Raw genomic sequence first — 25507 nt, 5'->3', positions numbered from 1 at the left:
TAATATTATTTTGATCCTTTTACCTTATAAAGTACTTTAATTGTAAAATGAGCGCTAAAACAAATAAGGAGAAAAATTGGGTGGCTTTTGGGTGGAACAAATGAATGAAAAAAAAAAAGGTGCACTTATGTTGTAAGAGATACACCGCTAGCGAGTATTATAAAAAAACGAAAAAAGGAAGAAAAAGAAAGAAAAAATAAGTAGATGAATAAATTAATATCTTCTTCGTGCTAGTTGGGTATAAATTAAAGTAGTGCTTAAAGAAAGAGAAAATATTATTGGGGTGATTTTAGTTGTGAAATTGAAGTTGGAATTAAAAAATATGTGCTTAAAATTAATTATGTGATGTGTTAAAGTGTTTAGGAGGGTGAGCCACTATTCCTTAATATATGATACTCGTCTCTTAGCCCACATTACAACCGTAAAAAGTTTTAATTGATTTTAGATCAAGCGAGCCTATATTAGTAGAGATTTACAGTATGGGCAAGCCTATGGTACCAATTGCATGCATGTGACTTATTTGTGAGAGTGGGCGATTTTTTTTGATATATGTGAGTCTTTAAAATATATTTGAGCACTTGATTTGAATGTGTAGATTCAACTTATTCTCTTGTTGTTGTTGTAAGGGCACATGGTTTCACGAGGGATAGGTAATGTTATTAGACTTCTCTATGATGTTGGGTGTTCAAGTCATGAGTGCATTATAACAGTCAGAGGCGGAGTCAGGATTTCAAGTTTATGGGTTCGGAATTCTAGTCGTTTTAAGCCACTGGGTTCTAAATTAATAATCTATATATATTCAATAAATTTTTAAGACAAATACAGGGTTTAAACCAAAGCTACTGGGTTCGGCCGAACCCGCTCGGGACACTCTAGCTCCGCCCCTGATGACAGTGAGTCGGTTTTTGAGGATAAGATTGTTATGAGCATGTTGTCCTTGTTGTAAATATTGAAGTATGGAATAAGTAAAGGGAAGTGTATGTGATTGCATATGCTAAAGTTTAATTGTTGCTATCAACCGTAGTCATGGTGAAGTGTCCTTCAAATGTGTTAAATATAAAGTGCTCAAAGATATGTGTATAATTTCAGACTAATTAAAGTTCAGAACTAGTAGTTTTTTGCCAAGTCAGCCTATTGTGTTTGATAGTCATGCAATTACTCATATTGGAGTGTCAATAGGTAAAGGTTTAAGTTGAGGTGTCTAAATAAAAATTTATGCGCTTTAAGGAGTTGTTTATGATTTGACATTTTATTATTGGAGTACCTACTATTCACCTAATGGTATCATCAAAATTATTGTTTGCTTGTATTTAATCAAACAAGAACCAAAATTGGAGGGGGGAAGTTGAAAATGAGAAAACTGGAGTTACGTTGGAATTTAGTTGGTTAATAAATTTAGTAATTCGGCGTAATTGGTCTACTTAATGGAAAAACCAACAAAAAGTCCAACCTATTGAGCAATTTGTAGGTCAAACCTAACGAACTTATTTTGTGATTCTGTTTCTTGAATGCTTTTAAGATGGCATCTTACACTTTGCCTCGTTAGTTACTATGGACTCATTTTCTCTCGCGAAATACTAGTTATATCATATGATATAATAACCAGATATCTTAATTACTTGTCTCCTTTCTTCAATATTGTCTTTAATTTCTTGATTGCAATGCAAGCTAGGGACTGATTGTATTGTTTTAGTTTTAACAGGTCAAAGATTAAATTACAAGAATATCTTGAATAAAAAATGCTATTGGTAATCTCAACTATCAAATCTACAAAAAAAAAAAAAAAAAAGGGCAGATGCTGCTTTTGAAGGGATTTATAGAGATGAGCAAAAAAAGTGAATGCAAGTAAGACAATTATCAAACATATTTGGAGGGGGGCGAAGTAAGACAATGTGTAGACTTTCTGGCGAATGAAGATCACAAACACGATGAAGATTTGAATATTTGGGAGAATGCGCTAAAATGGAGTTTCTTCTCCTGATAAATTTTGAATTGTGTGGCTTATGAAAAACTTTTAAGAAATTTATTTAATCAATTTCCAAATGTACCGGAAAAGTTGTAAGGGTCTGTTTTAAATTATATTTTTGATTCAAATTGTTTTAAAATTGATCTGGTGGCTCTTTTATTTTAGGTAAATGCGGAAAATGGCGAATGATTTTGTATTTTTTTTTAAAATTTTGTTGGAGTAATCATTGAAAAGATATTTCAGAATATTTTAGTAATTGTCTAGGCAGCAGCTTATTTTGACCCAGTTTCCTCTTCTATAAATATATATATATAGATGAGTCATTAAACCAGAATTATTTCAAAGTTCAACAATAGGAATGTTGATGCAAATAGGAAGGAAAAAAGTAAGGTGCATAAAGAAATATGAGAATGACACTTTCAAATTCCCTCATTCATTAGACACAAGCAAATATCTTTTTCTTCTTTGCCAATAGTGTTGGCTACAAATGTCGTCTGATTAAGTAAGGTGCATAAAATCTATTTTCTTAGTGTTAAACTTCTAAAAGTCATACCTTGCTAGAAATCCTCTTGCAAACTCTTTTTCTTTCTTCTTTGTGTGTCATATAGAAGTAGAGAACCTTTGTATTAGCGACTTCTAAGTTTATTTATTAATTGGAAACGGCAGAGTTTTGTAAATCAAACTAGTAGTATATTTTTGAAAAAGTTACACATTTTAAGCCCTAATTATAAATTTCCAACGGAGAAGTGGTATCTAAATTCCCTAATTGTCCCATGCTCTTTAATCTTTTCAAACTTAGTGAACTAAAACATCTGAACAACCAAAGAAAGAAAAGTCTATTGAAACCACATGTGAGAGTGGCTTGAGAGTTCGACGAAAAACGAACACAAACATTGAAAACAAAACGGTTAAAGACTGATTGTTGGATAAAAACTAAGTAGAAGGATTGGCCATTGGGGGTTTGATAAAAAACGAAACACAAACATTGAAGATAAGAATGTTAAAGAAATGATTGTTGTATAAAAACTAGGTATCAAAAGAATGAAAAGTCGTTTTTTTAAAGAAATGATTGTTGGTATGATTTATCTTACATCCCATTTTCTACCTCAAAATAGCTGATAAGAAACATCAGATTCCCCCCTAACCCTTCTACATATTAGGTGTTCTTTTCAGACAGAATGGGAGTATAAAATACTTGCCAACATCCTTCAGATGCATTCATTATCATCCCCGCACCTTCAATCAAAAAAATATTCATCTTTGTTTTTTGACTAATCAAAGAAATGAATTAATAGTCATCTTTTGGTTTCATCCAGTAATTCAGATCAGGTCCAAAATGTCAAGAATAAAAATAACTGTGAAAGAAGTTGCGCCTATTTTCCAGACATAGTGAAAAATCAGTACAAGTCGCAAACGTTGATTCAACAGTCTTTGGATGAAACTATACTCAACACTGAAGGGGATGGTTTATCTGGGTAATATGAATGTATAACCATGTTGTCAATTAACCGATGCAGCTCACCGCACATTGACTATGTCTTCAGCATACACAAGGTGCTATGAATGTGTAACCATATTGCCAATTAATTGATGTAGCTCACAATTCTTTGACTCGGTCATTGGCAACTCCAAGGTCATCTGCACAACATATTTTTATTTAGATGTCAACAACTCAACTCAATAAGCCAAAAGAACAAGAGGGCAACTTGGCAAGAAGGAGATTTTGATTCAGCCTCTTTTTTGGACTAAGTTGACAAGTTTAAGATTTACAAAGCCTGAACCAACTTAGACGCAGAATAGTTTAAGTTGTAATTTTTGCTACAAAGGTTTTAAGATTCCATCTGCTAAATTCTCATTTGAGGAGTATTTAACCCATAAGGGCGTGAGAGGATGTCTCCAGATCAGCCAACAATTCATTATTGAGAAAATGAAAAAGAGAACTCTCCCCTCACCTCGTTGAAGATTTTACTGTAAGAGGTCTCTTTGAAACCCTGCAAAAGCATTTGAGGTATCTTGTCAGCTCTGTACATCTAAATTTACATCTTCTTTTTTAAACAAATTTGCATGTAAAAGGATCATATTGATGTGCATGTTGGGGTTTACACAGAGATACCAATTTTTGGAATAGACCGAGAGAGGCTTGATTTAACTCTCCAATTTTGACGCAGAAGGTATGTATCTTGAAATTATCAACTGCAAATGCCATCATCATGAGAACAGATTCTTTCCCAAGTCCTTTGCCACGACTATACTAGCAAGAGCACCATAAGAAATTGATAATTAGTCAGTGAAATACAAAAATCTGTAGGGACATTGACAACTTACGAACAAATATATCCAAATGAACTTGTGACATGCACAGAAGTATGAGAAATACATCAAACTTGCAACACACACGGGAGTATGAGAAATACATCATTGACAGAGATTACTCCTAAAGTTTAACATGTCTGTAACGATCTTAAGAAACATCTGGAAACGCACGTTAAAATCTTAATAGTAAAAGACTCGCCTATAAGAAGGATGTAAATGACAAACTATCAATAAGAAGCAACAAAATAATCATACGCGTATCTTGTGCTGGAGCCAGGAAAAAAAGGGATACACAAATAGTTTCTCATGGATTTCCAAGGAAATGAAATTCTAGTAGTGGTGATTCAGTCTTTGAGCTATCAGAAATAAGTTTCAGCATCAGAAAAAAGCAAAACAGATTTCAGCTGCTTCATACATTACAGATGAAACAGGAAACTGATGTGCATGAGAAAGTATTAACTAGAGATGATCTAAAAAAGAAGAAATAACAAGCCGAAAGTGAACCTCTGATGCACTTGAGAATCCAGCGTCAGCCCAAAAGTAAGAACTATTAGCCAAAAGCACTAAAAAGGCATTCTAGCTTCTTACATCCACTTCATACATTTTCTACGCTCAAAAGTCACAAGAAAATTTCATGCAATGAATTGTGCTCAATCAAAAAGAGAGTCCAAGGACAGAGGACAGAGGATACGGAAAATCCAAGGCTAACACAGTAAATGCTTCTTCGCCCTAATCCTTACTGGTGAAATAGCTTTTGAGAAACAAGTCATAATTATCCACTCAATGACAGACCAATTTTTACTCCAAAATCAAAACTGTAGATAGGAACCTAATATTGCAAAAGAAAAAGTTTTTTTAAGGTGGAGGAACGGATCAACTAGTGCCGCAACATTAAAAGTCAATGAAGCAAATTGGAGATACAAAAGCATGTCTACCTCTTTGGCTCAGCTATCATAATCTCGACTTCAGCCATTTGGGGATCATCCAAGTCATTCATGTATATGTTCACATCACCAACCATGGCTGTCAAAAAGCAAACAATTAAGAATCATATATCAATTCCGAAAAAACAGGTCCCCTCACGCTCGGAATCATTTCCGGACAACCAATTGAAACCAACATCAATTTCCCTACATCTCAATTAACATGGTTTTCACTCAATTAACTTTACCATATGGACATTCACATGAAATTGCGCGCACATATAGGGTGTGTTTGGTAGGGAGGAAAATGTATTCCTGAAAAATATTTTCTTGGAAAATAAGTCATTTTTTTACTTATTTTCTGGTGTTTGTTAGGTAGCAAAAAATATTTTTTTTGGAAAATATATAATTTAGGCAAAAACTATGTGAGATGAAATGGATAAGGGCGGGGAGGTGGCGGGGGTAGGGTGGGGGTGGGGGTGAAAAGGTGGGGAAGGTTGAAAAAGAATTTTAGAAAATGCTGTGAGAAAGCACAGGAGAAAAATATATTATTGATATATTTTATTAATTGTTTTACAATAGCCCTATTTATAACTATATATGATACATATTCTACTCCTATTCTATGTGGGACTAGGGTTATTTATATAATTATATATTCTAACACTCCCCCTCAAGGCCGTGCATACAAATCATATGTACCGAGCTTGTTACATATGTAACTAACACAAGGACCAGCGAGGGACTTGGTGAAAATATATGCAAGTTGATCATTGGACTTTACAAACTTTGTAACAATATCTTCAGAGAGTATCTTTTCTCCGATGAAGTGATAGTCAATCTCAATGTGTTTAGTTTTCTTATGGAACACCGGATTTGATGCAATATGTAAGGCAACTTGATTATCACACACAAGTTCCATCTGGCTGATCTCACCAAATTTCAACTCCGTGAGTAACTGTTTGATCCAAATTAACTCACGTGTTGCCATAACCACTGCTCGATGTTCTGCTTCTGCACTAAATCGAGCAACCATATTTTGTTCATATATCAGAAGGTGATCATGCCCAATCAGCATTTGAGTATCCAACGATTTGCTCATGACCCCGATCCTCAAACAATAATCCTTTGCTTAGAGCTAATTTTATATACCAAAGAATGAGCACAACTGCATCCCAATAACTATCACATGGAGAATCTATAAATTGACTCACAACACTCACACGAAAGGAATGTCAGGTCTAGTTACTGTGAGCTAATTTAATTTAACAACCAGCCACCTATATCTTGTAGGATTGCTAAGCGACTCCCCCTGCCAGGCAGAAGTTTAGAATTCGAATCCATAGAAGTGCCAACAGGTCTAAAGCATGTCATTCGTGGCTCCTCAAGAATGTCGAAGACATACTTCCGTTGTGAGATCACAATACCTGAGCTAGACTAAGTGCCATCAATACCCAGAAAATACTTTAATCTGCCCAGATCCTTAGTCTGAAAGTGCTGAAAGAGATGGTACTTCAACTTAGTAATATCATCGTGATCATTGCTGATAATAACAATATCGTCAACATAAACCATCAGATAAATACAGAGAATTGAAACAGAATGCCGATAAAATACAGAGTGATCAGCTTCATTACGAGTCATGTCAAACTCCTGAATAACTGCGTTGAACTTACCAAATCAGGCTCGAGGAGACTGCTTTAGACCCTAGGTGATTGGCGCAACCGATATACAAGGCCACTAAACTCCTCCTGAGCAACAAAACAAGGTGGTTGCTCGATATAAACTTCATCCTCAAGGTCACTGTGAAGAAAACCATTATTAATGTCCAACTGATAGAGAGGCCAAAGGCGAACAATAGCATGGATAGAAAAAATCTGACTGATACTACTTTAGCCATGGGAGAAAAAGTATCACTATAATCGAGCCCAAATATCTGAGTATACCCATCGGCAACAAGACTGGCCTTAAGTCGATCAACCTGGCTATCATAAATCCAACGATAACCAACAGCAGATTTACCTTAAGGAAGAGCAACAAGCTCCCTAGTACCACCCGTATGTAAAGCAGACATCTCATCAATCATAGCATGTCGTCATTCTGGATGAGACAATGCTTCACCTATAGACTTAGTGATGGAAACAGAGAACAAAGATGATACAAACGCATAATGGGGTGATGACAGACAATAATAACTTAAACTGACATAACGGGGATTAAGATTAAGTGTGGATCGTATACCTTTCTGAAGTGCAATCGGTGGACTAGGAGGGGACAAGTCTGCAGTAGGAGCAGGGGTCAGGTACAAGATGTGAATCAGTGTGGCCTAATGCTGGACGCAGACGACGACGATAAGTCAAGAGTGGTGTACCTACAGCTGGGGATGTCGGAGGAGCAACAGTGGACTCCTAAAAAGTCGGTATGAGTAACACTTTCGTGGCTAGGGATATAGGAGAAGCAAAAAGAGACTCCTCAAAAGTCGGTATAGGTAAGGCCTCATACATATCACTATGATCAGAAGAGGTAAAGTAAGGACGAGACTCAAAAACTGTGACATACATAAGGTACCTACGAAGATCGGGTAAATAGCAACGATCTCTTCTGAACATAAGAATAACCAAGGAAGACACACTTGAAACCACGAGGAGCTAACTTATCTTTCCTAGGGGCGAAGTTCTGAATGAAACATGTCATCCCAAAAACACAAGGGGAAAGAGAGTATAAGGGTGACTGTGGAAACAATACTAAATGCGGGACTTGATTCTGGATAGGAGATGAAGGCATTTGATTAAGCAAGTAACAAGTTATGAAAACTGCATCGCCCCAAAGACGCAACGGAACATGGGACTGAATAAAAAGTGTGCGAGCAGTCTCAATGAGATGCGTATTCTCTCTCTTAAACCCCATTTTTGCCGAGGGGTATAAGGACAAGATATATGATGAATAATTACTTGAGAAGTCATAAACAACTGAAATTGAGAGGACAAATATCCTAAGGCATTATCACTGCGAAAAGTGTGAATAGAAACACCAAATTGATTTTTTATTTCAGCACAAAAACTCTGGAACATAGAAAACAACTCAACACGATCTTTCATTAAGAAAAGCAGAGTACATCTGGAATAATCATCAATGAAACTAACAAAATAACGAAACCCTAAGGTTGAACTGATTCTACTAGGACCCCATATATCAGAATGAACTAAAGAGGCACTGCACGACTCTTAATACTACACGAAAAGATGGCTAGGGTATGTTCCCAAGCTGACACGACTCACAATCTAATGTAGACAAACTAGACACCATCTTCTAAAGCTTGGATAAACTTGGATGTCCTAAACATCTGTGAATTAGGTCCGAAGAATCTGTAAATAGACACGGTGTAGAGGGATTGAGTGAATTAAGGTAGTAAAAGCCTTGTGATTCACACCTTGTGCCAATCGTCTGTCTCGTACTACGGTCCTGCATAATAAAAGAATCATTAATAAAATAAATATCACAATCAAAGGCACGAATCAAACGACTAACAGATGCAAGACTAAAAAGGATAGCCAGGGACTTAAAGAACGGAATCTAGAGTGACCAGTGTTGTGAAAAGCACGAAGCGAAGCGAGGCGGCCACTGTGTCGCTTTTGTAGGATGAAGCATAACAGGTAAGTGGAAGAGTCGCTTCTGCCAAAAAACAAGAAGCGCTATCGAAGCAAGAAACGACTGAAGCGCTTGCTTCTGTCTTTCAAGTCACTGCCAATGGTAGTTAAGTGAAAAAATAAGAGGCGAAATGGCTTCTGGACCACCTAAACTTGCACCGGATTTTAAAGCCGATATATGAACTTTCGATTTTCCCATTTTAGCACCTCAACTCAATCGATTATTTATAAGTGAACACCTTTGACCTTTGACTATGCTTATGTGGCAGTAGCATAGCTGACGTGGTCAAAGAGCGTGCTAATCACGCAGAAAAAGTGCGTCGTTCGTATTACTGTATTTAAAAATATTAAATCTGAATAAAAAAAAGGAAAAGTACATAAAAGACAAACAAATAAAAAATAAAAAAATCATAAATCCCTCCCGTAACCCCCTTTCTTATCTTCTTCCTTATTACCCCCCCCCCCCCAACACACACACATACAATTTACTTTCTCCCCCGTTCCCCCACCCCACCACTTTTCTCTTCATTGCAACTTTGAACAATTCTTTGGTCAGTCTTCATTTCTCCACAAACTAATCATTTTGGCGTTGGTTGGTCTATCTAATTTTTTCAATTGACGGCAAAGGTATGGTGGTGACAGCGTTTCCGACGATCTTCTTTGACCGGTTGAGACGACGAAATTACTGGAAACTTCCAGGCGTGGGAAGTTATAGGTGCTTAAGAAGGTCTGTTAGTTTTGATTTTAACAAGCGTCGCCGAGATGCCATTTTTTTCGAGGGAAACCTTGTCGGAATGGTTTTGATATTTCTTTAAAGGATCTGATGGCTTATTTGGACTAATTTCTAGACTGAGGTTTGGTTAAGATATGTACTAGAATATGAATTGATTAGATTTGAATTTTTACTATTGGAAATGGTGGTTGGGCAACGGAAGGTTTTGGCGAAGCTATGGTGAAGAAGAAAGAAAAGAGAACAAAAATTAAAATTTTGGTAAATTGGTTTGAAAAGGATGGGACTCAGATATTACAAATGTCAAACAATAAATGGTCTTAGTATCTGACGTAGTATTTATGTCAGGCAATTGAGATACACGCTCCGAGGAAGGGGTTTATTATAAGTATATTTATTGAGTTGAGGTGCTAAAATGGAAAAATCGAAAGTTGATATATCGGCTTTAAAATCCGGTGCAAGTTTAAGTGCCCCAGAGGCCATTACGCCAAATAAAAAAGCTCAGTCTTTTTTCACAATATCAGCGAGCAGCAGAGCAAGCAGCGACTAGGGTTTCAATTTGCAACACTCTTCAAGTTCAAGCCAGGTATGATTTCCTCCTCCTCCTCTTCCTCCTCCTCCTCCTCCTTTCTTCTAATTCTTTTTTTATTTTTATTTTAGTGCTTAAAATAGCAGCGAAATGCTGCCAAACTTTATTTATTTTCCTTCGGTTCTTCTTTTTCTCATGCTTTTCTTCTTCTTTCTATTTTCGTTTCAGTCCTTAAAATTGCAGCGAAATGCTACAAAAAAAAAAATCTAGTTCTTCATCTTTTGTTCTTACTACCATTTTTATTTTTGTTCTTCACTTGTTCTTTTAATGGCACCAAAAGAAGATAGGAAAGACTCGACTTAGGCTTATTCTGAAAAGGCTAGCGAGACCAACAAAAGGCAATTAGATGTCTTTTTTGTAACAAGATTTCTAATGGGGGAATTTATCGCCAAAATTTCATCTCATCGGTGCTAATCAAAACGTTGCATCTTGTCCTAAAGTTTCGTCGCATGTGAAGGAAGAAATGAAAGCATACCTGCAAAAAAAAAAAGAGTTAAAGACTCAAATGCATCATGAACAAATGCATAATCTTGATGATGACGATGATGAAATAGAAGAAGGTAACGATAATTTGTCGCTTCCATTAAAATCACAAAAGCGAGAAATGGTACAAACAATGTCTTTTTGTTGTGGATCTACTAATAATACTAAAGGTCCTCTAGATTGTTATTACTCGCAAAAACCAGGAGATATGACAGGGAAAAGTGGTAATCGTCAAATTGATGCCACAAAGATTTTGAGTGATCGCGCAGTTGCAATGTTTGCGCAGTGGATGTACGATGCATGTCTTCCTTTTAATTGTGTTAATTATACTAACACTTTTTCTGCTTTTATTAAGGTTGTAGGCCAATATGGTCCAGGAATGAAGCCTCCAACTTATCATGAAATTAGAGGTCCATATCTAAAAAAAGAGGTGGAAGAGATTAACAAAATCGTGGAGCACAAAGTAGAATGGAACAAGTTTGGTTGTTTCATTATGATGGATAAGTGGATGGCAAGAAATGGAAAAATGATTATCAATATCTTGGTGAATTCTCCTAAGGGAAGCTTGTTTCTTGAGTCCGATGCAAGCAATTCTTCTACTGATTCTTTAAAAATGTACTCCTTGTCTAAGAATACAATAGACTCTATTGGAGCAGAAAATGTTGTTCAAGTAGTCACGGACAATGCCAGTGAAAATGTTAAAGATGGTGATTTGATGTCTGCAGTGTACCCGCATATTTATTGGACTCAGGCAATTAGAGTGCATTCCTATCTTATTCGAAGGCCTTTGTTACTGAATATGATGAAGAGATTCACTAAACAAAGAAGCTTGGTGAAACCTACAAAGACAAGATTTGCTACCGCTTTCTTGATTTTGAATAGGATGTATGAGCAAAAAACCAATTTGGAGAAGTTGTTTGTTTCAGAAGAGTACACTAACAGTACCTATGGAAGGGAAGCTCGAGGGAGAGAAAGATATTATGCTTTCTAATGCATTATGGAATAATGTGGTTTATGCATTAAAGATTGGTGGTCCTTTAGTTAAATTGCTTCGTTTGGTGGATGGGGAGCAAAGACCACCAATAGGCTATCTTTACGAAGTAATGGATGGGGCAAAGGAGGCTATTCGAGACTCGTTTAGTGATCAAAAAAATATAAAAGAGTCTTTTGAGATCATAGATGGACAGATCAGCTTCATCGATCTTTACATGCAGCTGGAATTGTTTTGAACCCAGAACTGTTTTATGACAATAAAGAGAGGATTATAGGAGATGCAGAATTGTGGAGTGGATACATTGAATGTATTGAGAAGTTGATACCCGAAGAATCTGAGCAAGATAAAATAACATAGCAATTTAGTACTTATAGGATGCTGAGCAACTTTTTGAAAAAAACATGGCTATTAGACAAAGAGAGACGAAGTCACCAGGTGCGCGAGTGCTTATATGTTGCTTTATAGTTAATAAGTTATTTCTTTATAAATATTACGTTTTGAATATTTGTTCTACTTCTACAGTTGAATGGTGGAAGCAATATGGTCATTCCACTCCAGAATTACCTAAGTTTGTAGTCAAAGTTCTAAGTCTAACTTGTAGCTCATCCGGGTGTGAAAGGAATTGGAGCGTGTTTGAACATGTAAGAACTAAGAAGGAAGATTTAGTATATTGAGATAATTAAATTATATCTCAATTGTCCTAATCTTACTAATTGCTTATTATTTGCAGATTCATACCAAAAAGAGTAATAAACTAACCTTAAAGTGTCTCAATGATCTAGTCTTCATTAAGTACAATAGAACATTGAGGCGTCGTTACAACCCTCGCAATATAATTGATCCAATTAGTTTGGGGCTTTTGCATCTATACCCATTTTGGGGTCACAATTGAACTTATACCCACTTTGCAAAAAAGTTTGCAAGTCTACCCACTTTACGATCAACTTCCGACTTATCGGGTCTGAAGTTAAAAAAATTAGTCTGAAGTAAAAAAATTGCACTTCGGATGCACTTAAGGCCAAATAGGTCTGAAGTGCAACCAATGATTTCATACACTTAAGGCCAATAAGTCTGAAGTGAAAAATTGCACTTCAGATGCACTTAAGTAGTAGAGGAAGGAAGGCCATTACATATAGAAGATGAAGATTGAAATTCAGAAAAAAGGAGGCTAGTGAAGTCACTGATAAAAAAGCGGAACACTGATATTGATTGTTTGAGCGAGACAAAACTAAAGCAGTGCAATTGTTCCTTGATTAGGCAGGCTGGAGGAAGTAGATGGACAGACTGGTTAGAGCTTAAAGCAAGAGGAAATAGTGGTGGAATCTTACTTATGTGGGATAAAAGGAGATGGAGTTGTACTGAGAAATTGGTGGGGGAGTGTTAGTTTACAGATATGTATAGTGTAGTCTTGTCCCACATTGGAAGAGGAGTAATATCTTCTTTTAGTGTATAGCTATAAATAAGGACCTCTTGTATTGTATTTATGATCCAATATCAATAACATATTTTCTCCCGTGCCTTCTCACATGGTATCAGAGCATTAGTGAGAAAAGATCGTTGTGCGTCATTCCAGCGTTAACCAGGAAGAAAGAACTTAGTCATCGTGCAATTTTTTCCGGTGACCTAAGGCTTGTCTAAGTGAAAGTCACTTCTTGTCGGTGTTGTGCTAAAACCAACACCACCACGAGGTAGATTACCCTCGACCAACTCCTGAAAATTTATCCAACAGAAAAGGCGCCACGCTCCTCCACGCGCCGTCAACAGCAACTTTTCCGGCGAGGGTTCTGGCCACTTTCCGGCCATTTTTTTCGCAAAGCTTCTTCAGGACAGTCTGTTCTCCTCGAAATTCCGAGCCTACCCATCTAATTCAAATCAAATTCCGACCACTTTTATATTTTCCGGTGTGAACAGTGACCTTTCCGGCCATTATTTGAAAACATTTCTTCAGGATAGCTTGCTCGCAAGGGAATTCCGAGTCTATCCATCCTGGTTACGACAAATTCCGACAAGTTTGGAATTTTCCGGCGAGCTACAGTGTTTCCAGCGTGAACAGTGTTTCCGGCGCAGAACAGTGTTCTGTTTTCCTGCTGTAAACAGTGTTTTTCAAGCTATTTATTCAGTTTTCTCACAGGAGTTACTTATTTCCACTATTTCAAGTTAACCCTACTACTACAAATTGTAGCGACATGGGAACCGATGTTTTGAATAGTCGGATGGTTTCTTTAGCAGATTATATCGAGTTCCTTTAATACAAAGCATGTAAGCAGACATCCTTTGAGATAGCTTATGTTGTTCAAACAGGTAATAGCGTGACTTGTTTCTCCCGATCTTCATCCTCCGAGTCTTGGGTCATCGATTCAGGTGCATCAGATCATATTTCTGGTAACAAATCTCTTTTCACTACTATTTCGTATTCTCAATCTCTTCCAAAAGTCACAATGGCCAATGGATCATGGCAACTGCAATAGGTCAAGCAAGCCCACTTCCTTCCTTACCTTTAGATTCCGTCCTTTATGTTCCCAATAGTCCTTTTAATCTCATAGTTGTTAGTCGCTTAGCCAAATCAATCACTTAAATGCGATGTTTTATTTCTTGATGACCAAGTTTTTATACAGGAACGCAGTACGGGGCGGATCATTGGTACCGGGTGTGAATCAAACGGACTTTATTACCTTATCCTTGCTAAATCACATGAACTCACATCTTGTCTTCCTTCTACAACTTGTACTGTTACTGATTCACCAGATTTATTACATAAACGGTTGGGACATCCCAGTTTGTCAAAACTTCAGAAAATAGTATCTGGTTTATCTCACTTGTCAGCTCTAGAGTGTGAGTAATGTCAGCTCGGTAAGCATACTCGCTCCCATTTCGCTCGGCGTCTTGATAATCGAGCAGAGTCACCTTTTACTTTAGTCCATTCAGATGTTTGGGGTCCTAGTCGAGTTAGTTCCACCTTGGAATTCCGCTACTTTGTCAGTTTCATTGATGATTATTCAAGGTGCACTTGGATATTTTTGATAAAAAATCGATCTGAGCTGTTTTCTATTTTCCAGACCTTCCGCGCTGAAATTCAAAATCAATTTGGGGAATGCCCCAGAGTATGTGTCTTCCCCATTTCAGCAGTTTATGAAATCTCATGGGATTATTCATCAAACATCTTGTCCGTACACATCTCAACAAAATGGGATAGCTGAAAGAACAAATAGACATCTTATTGAAATTGCTCGTACCCTACTCATACAATCTCATGCTCCGCTGCGTTTTTGGGGGATGCAGTTCTTACATCTTGCTATCTTATTAATCGTATGCCATCTTCAGTTATCCATAACCAAGTTCCATTCTCTATCATGTTTCCCCACTTACCTTTGTTCTCTCTTCCACCCCGTATCTTTGGAAGCACTTGTTTGTCCATAACCTTACTCCAAGAACAGATAAGTTAGCTCCTCGTGCTCTTAAGTGCGTATTTATGGGTTTCTCGAGAACACAAAAGGGGTATCGATGCTACTCTCCTGACCTCCAGCGATACCTTATGTCCGCTGATGTTACCTTCTTTGAAACCCAATCATACTTCACAGGTTCAGGTCATCACTTAGATATTTCTGAGGTACTACCAGTTTCATCTTTTGGAGATTCAGTCACTCCAGCTCCACCACTTATAGCTCCAGTTCCACCACCTACAGCTCCAGTTGTAGCTCCACCACCTCTAGCTTCAGTTCCTCCACATAATTCAGTTCAACCTTCTGCAGCTCCACCACTCTTGACTTATCATCGTCGTCCACATCCAGCATCAGGCCCAGGTTATTCACGCGCCGCATCAGATTTTGCACCTACTGCGGACTTGTCTCCTCTTAGTCAACCAATTACACTCCGCAAAGGTGTACGATCCACACTTAATCCTAATCCCCACTATGTCGGTTTAAGTTATCATCGTCTGTCGTCACCTCATTATGCTTTTATATCTTCTTTGTCCATTGTTTCTGTCCCTAAGTCTACAAGTGAGGCACTATCTCATCCAGGATGGCGACATGCTATGATTGACGAGATGTCTGCTTTACATGCGAGTGGCACTTGGGAGCTTGTTCCTCTTCCTGCAGGTAAGTCTACTGTTGGTTGTCGTTGGGTTTATGCAGTCAAAGTCGGCCCGGATGGCAAGGTTGATTGGCTTAAGGCTCGTTTTGTTGCAAAAGGATATACTCAGATTTTTGGACTTGATTATAGTGATACTTTCTCTCCCGTGGCTAAAGTAGCATTTGTTCGTCTTTTTTTGTCCGTGACTGTTGTACGTCATTGGCCTCTTTATCAGTTAGACATTAAGAATGCTTTTCTCCACGTTGATCTAGAGGAAGAAGTTTATATGGAGCAACCACCTGGTTTTGTTGCTTAGGGGGAGTTTAATGGTTGTGTGTGCAAATTGCGCAGGTCACTATATGGTTTGAAACAGTCCCCTCGAGCTTGGTTTGGTAAGTTCAGCACAATTATTCAAGAGTTCGACATGACTCGTGGTGAGGCTGATCACACTGTAATCTGTGTATTTATCTAGTGGTTTATGTTGATGATATTGTTATTACTGGCAATGACCAGGATGGTATTACTAATCTGAAGCATCATCTCTTTCAGCACTTCCAGACTAAGGATCTGGGCAGATTGAAGTATTTTCTATGTATTGAGGTCGCTCAGTCTAGCTCAGGTATTGTTATTTCACAGCGGAAGTATGCCTTAAACATTCTCGAGGAGACTGGAATGATGGGTTGCAGACCTATTGACTCTCCTATGGATCCGAATGCTAAGCTTCTGCCTGGACAGGGGGAGCCTCTTAGAGACCCTACGAGATATAGGAGATTGGTTGGCAAATTGAATTACCTCACAGTGACTAGACATGACATTTCTTTTCCGGTAAGTGTTGTAAATCAGTTTATGGATTCTCCCTGGGATGCAGTTGTTCGCATTCTTCGGTATATAAAGTCAGCTCCAGGCAAAGGATTATTATTCGAGGATCGAGGCCACGAGCATATTGTTGGGTACACAGATGTTGATTGGGCAGGATCACCTTTTGATAGACGTTCTACGCCTGGATATTGTGTTCTAGTAGGAGGTAATTTGGTCTCGTGGAAAAGCAAGAAACAAAATGTAGTTGCTCGATCTAGCGCCGAAGCCGAATATCGGGCCATGGCTATGGCAACGTGTGAGTTAGTTTGGGTCAAGCAGTTGCTCAAGGAGTTAAAAGTTCGGAGAAATCAACAAGATGGAACTGGTGTGTGATAACCAAGCTGCTTTTCATATTGTGTCAAATCCGGTGTTCCATGAGAGGACTAAACATATTGAGATCGACTGTCACTTTGTAAGAGAAAAAATACTTTCAGGAGATATTGTTACAAAGTTTGTAAAGTCGAATGATCAACTAGCAGATATTTTCACTAAGTCTCTTACTGGTTCTCGTATTAGTTACATGTGTAACAAGTTCGGTACATATGATGTGTATGCACCGGCTTTAGGGGGAGTGTTAGTTTACAGATATGTATAGTGTAGTCTTGTCCCACATTGGAAGAGGAGTAACATCTCCTTGTAGTGTATAGCAATAAATAGGGATCTCTTGTATTGTATTTATGATCCAATATCAATAACATATTTTCTCCCGTGCCTTCTCACAGGGAGTATTCAGCAAGTGTATTTTTGGACGATAAAAACTCTGATTTTAAATTTTCATTCTCTAGGGTATATGGGCCTTGTGATAGAAAGAGGAGGAAAGAACTATGGAAAGAACTTGGGGCAGTTGCAGGTTTAGAAGATTGGCCTTGGGTAGTTGGAGGCGATTTTAATATCACCAGGTTTGAGGATGAAAGAACTGGAAGGGCAAAAAATACTAGGGCTATGAGAGATTTCTCAAGGTTCATTGATGATATGGAGCTAATTGATCTTCCTTTACATGGTGGGCAGTACACATGGTTCAGAGGAATAATGAACATTCAGCCTCAAGAATAGATAGATTTTTAATTTCAAGTCAATGGGATGATTCCTTCAAAGCTATTAAACAAAGCGTGCTTCCTAGGGTGGAGTCAGACCACTGTCCAATACTATTGGAGTGTGGGGAATGGGAGAGAAGTAAAGGGTATTTCAAGTTTGAAAATATGTGGTTTGAACATGTTAATTTTATAAGCACAGTGGAGAATTGGTGGAATTCGTATGATTTTCAAGGAAGACCAGATGTGGTTCTAGCAAAAAAGCTTAGAAAGTTAAAAGAAGATTTAAAGAAGTGGAACAAAGAAACTTTTGGGCACCTGGGAACAAGAAAAGACCAGATCTTGCATCAACTGGAGATGGAGCAGCAGAATGATAGTCATGATAGTAACACAGCGGAAGAAGAACCTGTTAGAAATGCATTAACAAATGAGTTGCACCACATAGCTAAGGTAGAAGAGATACATTGGAGACAAAAATCCAGATTTTTATGGATTAAGCAAGGGGATAAGAACACCAAATTTTTTCACAAAATAGCAAATTCAAATAGGAGATATAATTGGATTGATAAGCTAGAAATAGATGGGGACTTCACAGATGACAAAAATTTTATTAGAAACCGCATACTTGAGTTCTATAAAGATCTTTTTTCAGAAAAAGAGAGCTGGAGACCTTCATGGAATTGTTCAGAACTTGCTAGCATCAGTGAACAAGGAAAAGAGTGGTTGGAGAGACCTTTTGATGAAATAGAGGTAACAAGAGTAGTTAAAATGGTAGAAGGGGATAAGGCGCCTGGTCCAGATGGCTTTAATATGTGTTTCTTCAAAAAATGCTAGCATATTGTGAAAGAAGATGTTCTGAAGACATTTGAGGTATTTTACAGAGAAGGAGAATTTGTTAGAAGTTTTAACTCAACCTTCATTGCTTTGATTCCAAAGAAGAAAGGAGCTGCCAACATCAAGGAATTCAGACCTATTAGTTTGCTTGGGAGTATATACAAGTTGATAGCAAAAGTCCTTACTGAGAGAATGAAGTTGGTGATCAACAAATTGGTCTCTGAGAATCAGATTGCCTTTTTGAAAGGTAGACAAATTGCAGATGCATCACTGTTGGCAAATGAATGTATAGACTACTACTGGAAAAGAAAATTGCCTGGAGTAGTGTTCAAATTGGACTTAGAAAAGGCCTATGATCATGTCAATTGGCCTTGTCTGCTGAAGTTGCTGGAAAAGATGAATTTTGGAGGTAAGTGGATTCAATGGATAAAATTTTGTGTCTCCACTACAAAGTTCTCAATACTAATCAATGGTAGTCCAGTAGGTTACTTTAATTCTCGAAGAGGTTTTAGGCAAGGAGACCCTTTGTCCCCTACTTGTTTCTTCTAGTAATGGAGGTGTTGAGTCAGATGATTAAAACTGCTGTGAGAAGTGGATGGATAAAAGGCTTTAAAATGGAGGGTCATTCAGGAAATAGTATAGAAATTTCTCATAGTCTTTATGCTGATGATACCTTGTTGATGTGTGAGGCTGATAGAGATCAAGTGCTTCACTTGAGGGTGGTTCTGTTGGCTTTTGAAGCAGTGACAGGATTAAAAATAAACCTGGCCAAGAGTTCAATGTTTTCTTTGAATGCTGACAGTGATATTAATATGTTAGCTGATATCATGGGTTGCAAGGTTGAAAAGTTTCCTACTACCTATTTGGGATTGCCTTTAGGTGCAAAATTCAAGGACAAATCAGTGTGGAATGGTGTAATTGACAAGTGTGAAAAAATATTGGCTCCTTGGAAGCAGCAATACTTATCACTTGGGGGCAGATTGACATTAGTAAACAGTGTTCTTGATGGAATACCAACCTATCTAATGTCTCTGATCCCTATACCAGCTAGTGTGGAGAAGAAAATTGATAAAACATAAAATCAGGAAGAAATTTTTGTGGGAAGGTGATGCAGAAAGGAGAAAATATCATTTAGTAAAGTGGAGCATTGTAACAAAACATAAGAAAGAAGGGGGTCTGGGAGTTAGAAATCTTAGAGCTCACAATCAGAGCCTGCTATGCAAATGGCTATGGAGGTTAAACGATGGGAAAAAAGCTCCCTGGAAAGCAGTGGTAGAGGTGATATATGGAAAAGAGGGCTTCTTTGCACCTAAAACAGTGAAGACTCCATATGGAGTAGCTGTTTGGAGACAGATTTGTAACCTATGGGAGAAATTTAACATGTATGTTGGCTTGAGGGTGGGCAACGGGAAAAAAATCAGACTTTGGGAAGATAATTGGGATGGTTCTGGTCTGCTGAAAATTCAATTTACCAACCTGTACAGATTGACCAATAATCCAAAAATCCTCTTAGCTGATATATTTTCTGATACAGGTTGGGACTTCCAGTTCAGAAGGAATCTCTTCGAAAAAGAAATGCATGAGGTTGATATATTTATTCAGAAGATGCAATCAGTGGTGTGCCTGCAAGAACTCCCCACCTTACTCTTGGGGTGACTCGAACTCACAACCTTTTGGTTGGAAGTGGAAAGTGCTTACCACTAGAGCAACTCACTCTTGTCTTGAAACTGCAAATAACTCGCCGAAAAAAATAAAAAAGTCATCGGAATTAGGTGTAAACTGGATGGGTAGGGTCGAAATTCCTTGCGAACAATCTGTCCTGAAGAATTGTCGTTGGAAAATAGCCGAAATATGCCTCACGCGCCAAGGCGTGTCATCGGAACCTCGCCGGAAAAACTTCTTGCGATGGCGCGTGAGGGCCATGTCCTCGGAAATCCACAGCTTCCTATCAAGGGTCATATCCTCGGAAATCTGAAGTCACGCCATGTCCTGCCTGATCACCTCTCCCCAATACTTCTTAGGCCGCCCTCTACCTCTTCTCGTGCCTTCCTTACCGGGGCATCTAGGCTTCTCCTTTGTATACGTGCCCGAACCATCTGAGCCTCACTTCCTGCATCTTGTCATCCATGGGGGCCACGCCCACCTTCTCCCGAATATCCTCATTCTTAATCTTATCCATCCTAGTGTGCCCGCACATCCACCGCAACATCCTCGTTTCTGCTACTTTCATCTTCTGGATATGTGAGTTCTTAACTGGCCAACACTCAGCCCCATGTATGACCGGTGTAACCACCGCTTATAAAACTTACCTTTGAGTATCGGTGGCACTTTCTTGTCATACAGGACTCCATATGCTAACCTTCCCTTCATCCACCTCACCCCTATACGGTGTGTGACATACTCGTCGATCTCCCCATCCCCTTGGATAATGGACCCAAGGTACTTGAAACTGCCTCTCCTGGGGATGACATGTGATTCAAGCCTCGCGTCCATGCCCGTTTCTCTCGGCTCGGCGCTGAACTTGCACTCCAGTTATTCCGTCTTAGTCCTGCTCAACTTGAAACTCTTAGAACTTGAAACTCTTAGACTCAAGGGCTTGTCTCCAAACCTCCAGTCTCTCGTTAACGCCACCTCGCGTCTCATCAATCAGAACTATGTCGTCAGCCAATAACATACACCATGACACTTCCCCTTGAATATGGTGTATCATTGCGTCCATCACCGGGGCAAATAAGAACGGGTTGAGCGCAAATCCTTGGTGTAACCCCATAACAATCGAAAAATGCTCTGAGTCACCTCCCACTGTCCTAACCCGAGTCTTAGCTCCATCATACATGTCCTTAATCGCCCTAATGTAAGCAACCGGCACAACTTTTGCCTCCGAACATCTCCAAAGAACCTCTCTAGGAACCTTGTCATACGCTCTCTCCGGATCAATAAACACTATGTGCAAATCCTTCTTCATATCCCTGCCATGCCCCACCAATCTCCTAATAAGGTGGATAGCTTCCGTAGTAGAACGACCCGGCATGAACCCGAACTGGTTGTCTAATATAGACACCATTCTCCTCACCCTCCCTTTTATCACCCTCTCCCAAACTTTCATGGTATGACTCAGTAATTTGATACCCATATAGTTGTTACAACGCTAGATATCACCTTTGTTCTTGTACAACGGAACCACCGTACTCCACCTCCACTCATCTGGCATCCTTTTTGTCCTGAAAATAACATTAAAGAGCCCAGTCAGCCACTCCAAGCCTGCTCTTCCCACACACCACCAATATTTAACCGGAAGGTCCGGTTGCTCTAACCCTACTCATCTTACGCATAGCCCTCACGACCTCCTCAACCTTGATGTGCCTACAGTACCTAAAGTCACAGTGACTCTCAGAATGCCTCAATTCACCTAGCACAATATCCAGATCCCCTTCTTCATTCAGAAGTTATGAAAGCAAGTTTGTCATCTCCACTTAATCTAGGCCTCTCCCATCAATACTCTACCATCCTCGTCTTTGATGCACCTCACTTGGTCTAGATCCCGAGCCTTCCTCTCTCTCGCCTTGGCCAGCCGGAATAACTTTTTCTCCCCGCCTTTGTCCCCTAGTTCCTCGTACAGACGACCAAAAGTCGCAGTCTTAGCCTCCGTGACTGCCAGTTTCGCCTCCTTCCTAGCTACCTTATACCTCTCTATGTTCGCTCTCTTCTCATCCTCACCTATGCTCCCTACTAACTTTAGGTACGCCGCTTTCTTCGCTTCTACTTTACCTTGGACCACTTCATTCCACTACCAGTCGCTTTTGTTCCCGCCTGATTAGCCCGTCGAGACCCCTAACACCTCTCTCGCCGCCTCCCTTATACAGTGTCGTCGTCGACCACATATCGCTCGCATCCCCACTACTCTTCCAGGCTCCCATAGCCGATAACTTCCCCTCCAACTCTTGAGCTTTATCCTTAGTCAAGGCTCCTCACCAGATCCTCGGTCGTCCTCGTATAGACCTTTTCTTCCTCTTTATCATAATACTGACGTCCATCATCAAGAGTCTATGCTACGTCGCGAGGATCTCACCCGGGACAACCTTGCAATCCATGCACAACCCTTTGTCGCATCTTCTAAGGAGGAGATAGTCAATCTAAGTCTTCGCCATCGTACTTTGAAAAGTAACCAAATGCTCCTCCCTCTTCGGAAAACTAGAGTTCGCAATCACCAGCTCAAAAGCCTTAGCGAAATCCAACAGCGAAGTACCTCCTCCGTTCTTATCCCGAAAACCGAAGCCGCCATGCACCTCGCTATAGCCATCTGCAACCGACCCAATATGTCCATTGAAATCCCCTCCTATAAATAACCTCTCAGCAAGCGGAACATTACGCACAATCTCATCCAACCCCTTCCATAAGCGCCTTTTAACCTCCTCATCCAAGCCCGCATGCGGCGCATAAGCGCTAACGACATTTAGGTTGCACTCTCCAACCACCAACTTAATAGTCATTAATCTATCATTCACCCGCCTAATCTCTACCACAGACTCTCTAAGTTCCCTATCCACCAAAATACCCGCTCCATTCTTACCCTTCAGGACTCCAGTGTACCACAGCTTATACCCGTCCGCATCCCTCGCCTTCGATCCTACCCACCTAGTCTCCTGGACACACGCTATATTGACCATCCCCTTCTGGAGGATCTTCACCAACTTTATAGATTTACCCGTTAATGTTCCTATATTCCATGACCCAAGTCTCAATCTATAGGCTCCCTTGTTCCCCTTACCTCCCTTGCCTCCCGTCCCACCCTCTGTCCCTGCCCCACCCCCCACCCCTCACCCCACCCCCCACCCCCGAGGACATGACCTTACAATAGTCCTATTTATAGCTATACAAAATACATATTTTACTGCTATTTTATGTGGGACTAGGGTTATTTACGTAACTATATATTTTAACAAATGCTTTCCCTCCTAATAGGGAAATTATTGGAGAAAAATGAGTTCTATGAGAAAAATATTTTCCAGAACATTTAAGCCGACCAAACATGAGAAAATTTGAAAACATTTTCCAGAAAAACCAAACACACCCATAGTCAACCTCTATTCATTTCACTGTGAAAATATTATTGCCTACTTAAACTTATAAAATCCACTTTATCAACAAAAGAAAAGTTGCCAAAGCCATTGAGAAAATATGAAAAGATAAAAGCCAACTAGTGGCAGAAAAATCCAGATCCTAATTGAAAGAGCTTCATATCTTAGTATGAGCATACACAGTAAATTACAAAGGTTCCATGCTGATAAAAAAATCATATAGATAAAACCAAGATAATATTAACGTTGAAATAAAGCTACATGAAATGATTAAACTAGAGGTAGTTGAGAATTAAAACAAGAAATGCAACCTTCAACATGGGGTTCTCCAGGAATGAATTTTCCAACGATTAGTTCCTTGTCCAACACAATGAAAGTCTGCTCTGCCAACAAAAAAACATTTCCAATAAAATTCATAAGAACGACATGAAGAAAATAAACTAAAAACCCATTAAATTTCCAGAATATCACTATTTAATCCTTCATGGCCCAATCAAAAGCCGAGAAAAGCCACAGTTCAGGATGATTTACCACTTAAATCTACCATCCAACTTAGAGTACAAGGTCAGCAAGCTAATCTTTAAATCAAACTTATAATTGGTCCTGAGATTGCATTTTTCCACAATTCAACAAAAAATAGTGATTCGGGTGCCTTATAGAAAAAATTTAATAAAGTAATTTAGGTTTTCTTCCCTAATATAAAAAGGGGTCACCGTCTCTCAGCATTAATACATTCCAAAACGTTAAAAGCAGTTTCTAGTTTTGGAACCAAAAAGGAAACAAGGAAACACGGAAGGTGAAAATTCATTCAGAAATAGAAATGAAAGCCATACTTAAGGGATATTACACAGGCTTTAGTCGGGTGGTAAGAGCACCGCACGAGATGTGTGGTGGGCCCTCGCCATGGGTTCGAATACTGCCGCAGGCAAAAAGCCTTGTATTTAAGGGGAGAAGGATAAAGGATGAACCCTATTATCCACCGAGTTTCAAACTGTGCACCACTAGCCTTTCGGGATTTTAACTTCAGGGGTCTTGGTAAAGATATTCTTGATTCATCAAGACTTTAAAGATCAGCAGTTTAATTTTAGAAACCCAAAAGAAAAAATCAACAACATACACGGGAGGTGACATTTCAATCAGAAACAGAAAGTCGCATATCATATTCTTGATTTAAAAAAAGAAACAGTAATTAAGGCAAAGATAGCTTTTTTCTTCAGTAATAATCAAAAGGGTAACCATCTCTGAAGGTGAAATTTTCAATTAAAAAGATAGAAGGCATACATACTTAAGGGGTCTTGGGTCCAGGAAAGTTGCATTTCATATTCTTGGTCAAGGGAGAGGGGTTCGGAACCAGTAGCTTGGAGGAGAAAAGGGTCTTGCATCCATTCATGGTACTTTGGGACATGCTCTCTCATGTAAGGTACCAATGTTACCTTCTCTCCTTCTAGGATCGCCTTCATCTCTCAGTTTCTCTCTCTGTATATCTCCCTCTGGCGTATAGAGGAGTTAACAGCTAGTTGTCAACGGGCTACTATAGCCTATATTTTTCGGGGAAGTGCAGATATAGCCAATTTTGGTACCCTATTTAACGTCTAGCCGAAATTTATAATTCTTTAGCAAGTTTAGCCACTTTAAAATCAAGTTCAGGCATACTCGACTAAAGCTGCAAAAGTTCGTGTATTTTTTCTTCTTCTTTTTTTTGTTATATATAGGGTAGGAGAAGGAAAAACGGAAGAGGGGATTATAAAGTGGTGAATCGGACCCTCACCAATAAGGTAAATGTTCACGTAGCCAACCAACTTAGTTACTAAGATTTTTTGTAAAAATTCACAGATGATATTACAAATAGTTTGACATATTACTTGTGCAAGCAAACTTTATACATTCTTATTTGAATTTAAGACATACGTGACTAAATTTATACTTTCCGATGTTACGGCACCGCCTGCATGAAGTGGAGCCAAGGCCTTCCTAGGATGATATTGTACGC

At 38.9% G+C, this 25507-nt stretch overlaps 1 protein-coding gene and 1 long non-coding RNA gene across 3 annotated transcripts; one reads left to right on the top strand and one right to left on the bottom strand.

Annotated features, from left to right (window-relative positions):
• Positions 1–3203: 3203 nt before the first annotated feature.
• Positions 3204–25039, bottom strand: LOC104105519 (GCN5-related N-acetyltransferase 9). Of its 2 annotated transcripts, none has more exons than XM_009613847.4 (6): positions 24803–25039; positions 23829–23900; positions 5215–5302; positions 4070–4212; positions 3919–3957; positions 3204–3604 (listed from the first exon to the last, which is right to left on the bottom strand). In XM_009613847.4, exons 1-5 carry the CDS (start codon positions 24975–24977, stop codon positions 3932–3934), a joined length of 504 nt encoding a protein of 167 aa, XP_009612142.1. In that variant the 5' UTR covers positions 24978–25039; the 3' UTR covers positions 3204–3604; positions 3919–3931. The 2 variants fall into 2 exon arrangements, with proteins under 2 accessions (XP_009612142.1, XP_009612141.1); XM_009613846.4 differs by having other exon boundaries at positions 4080–4212; positions 24803–25038.
• LOC138891498 (uncharacterized) lies at positions 12803–19754 on the top strand. Its single transcript, XR_011407762.1, has 2 exons — positions 12803–13024; positions 17301–19754. It is a non-coding gene; the product is annotated as an uncharacterized lncRNA (long non-coding RNA).
• Positions 25040–25507: the final 468 nt, after the last annotated feature.

Source organism: Nicotiana tomentosiformis, chromosome 5 (assembly GCF_000390325.3).
Source record: "Nicotiana tomentosiformis chromosome 5, ASM39032v3, whole genome shotgun sequence".
NCBI classification, from domain to species: Eukaryota; Viridiplantae; Streptophyta; class Magnoliopsida; order Solanales; family Solanaceae; genus Nicotiana; species Nicotiana tomentosiformis.
This window is presented reverse-complemented; position numbering and strand designations above follow the sequence as displayed.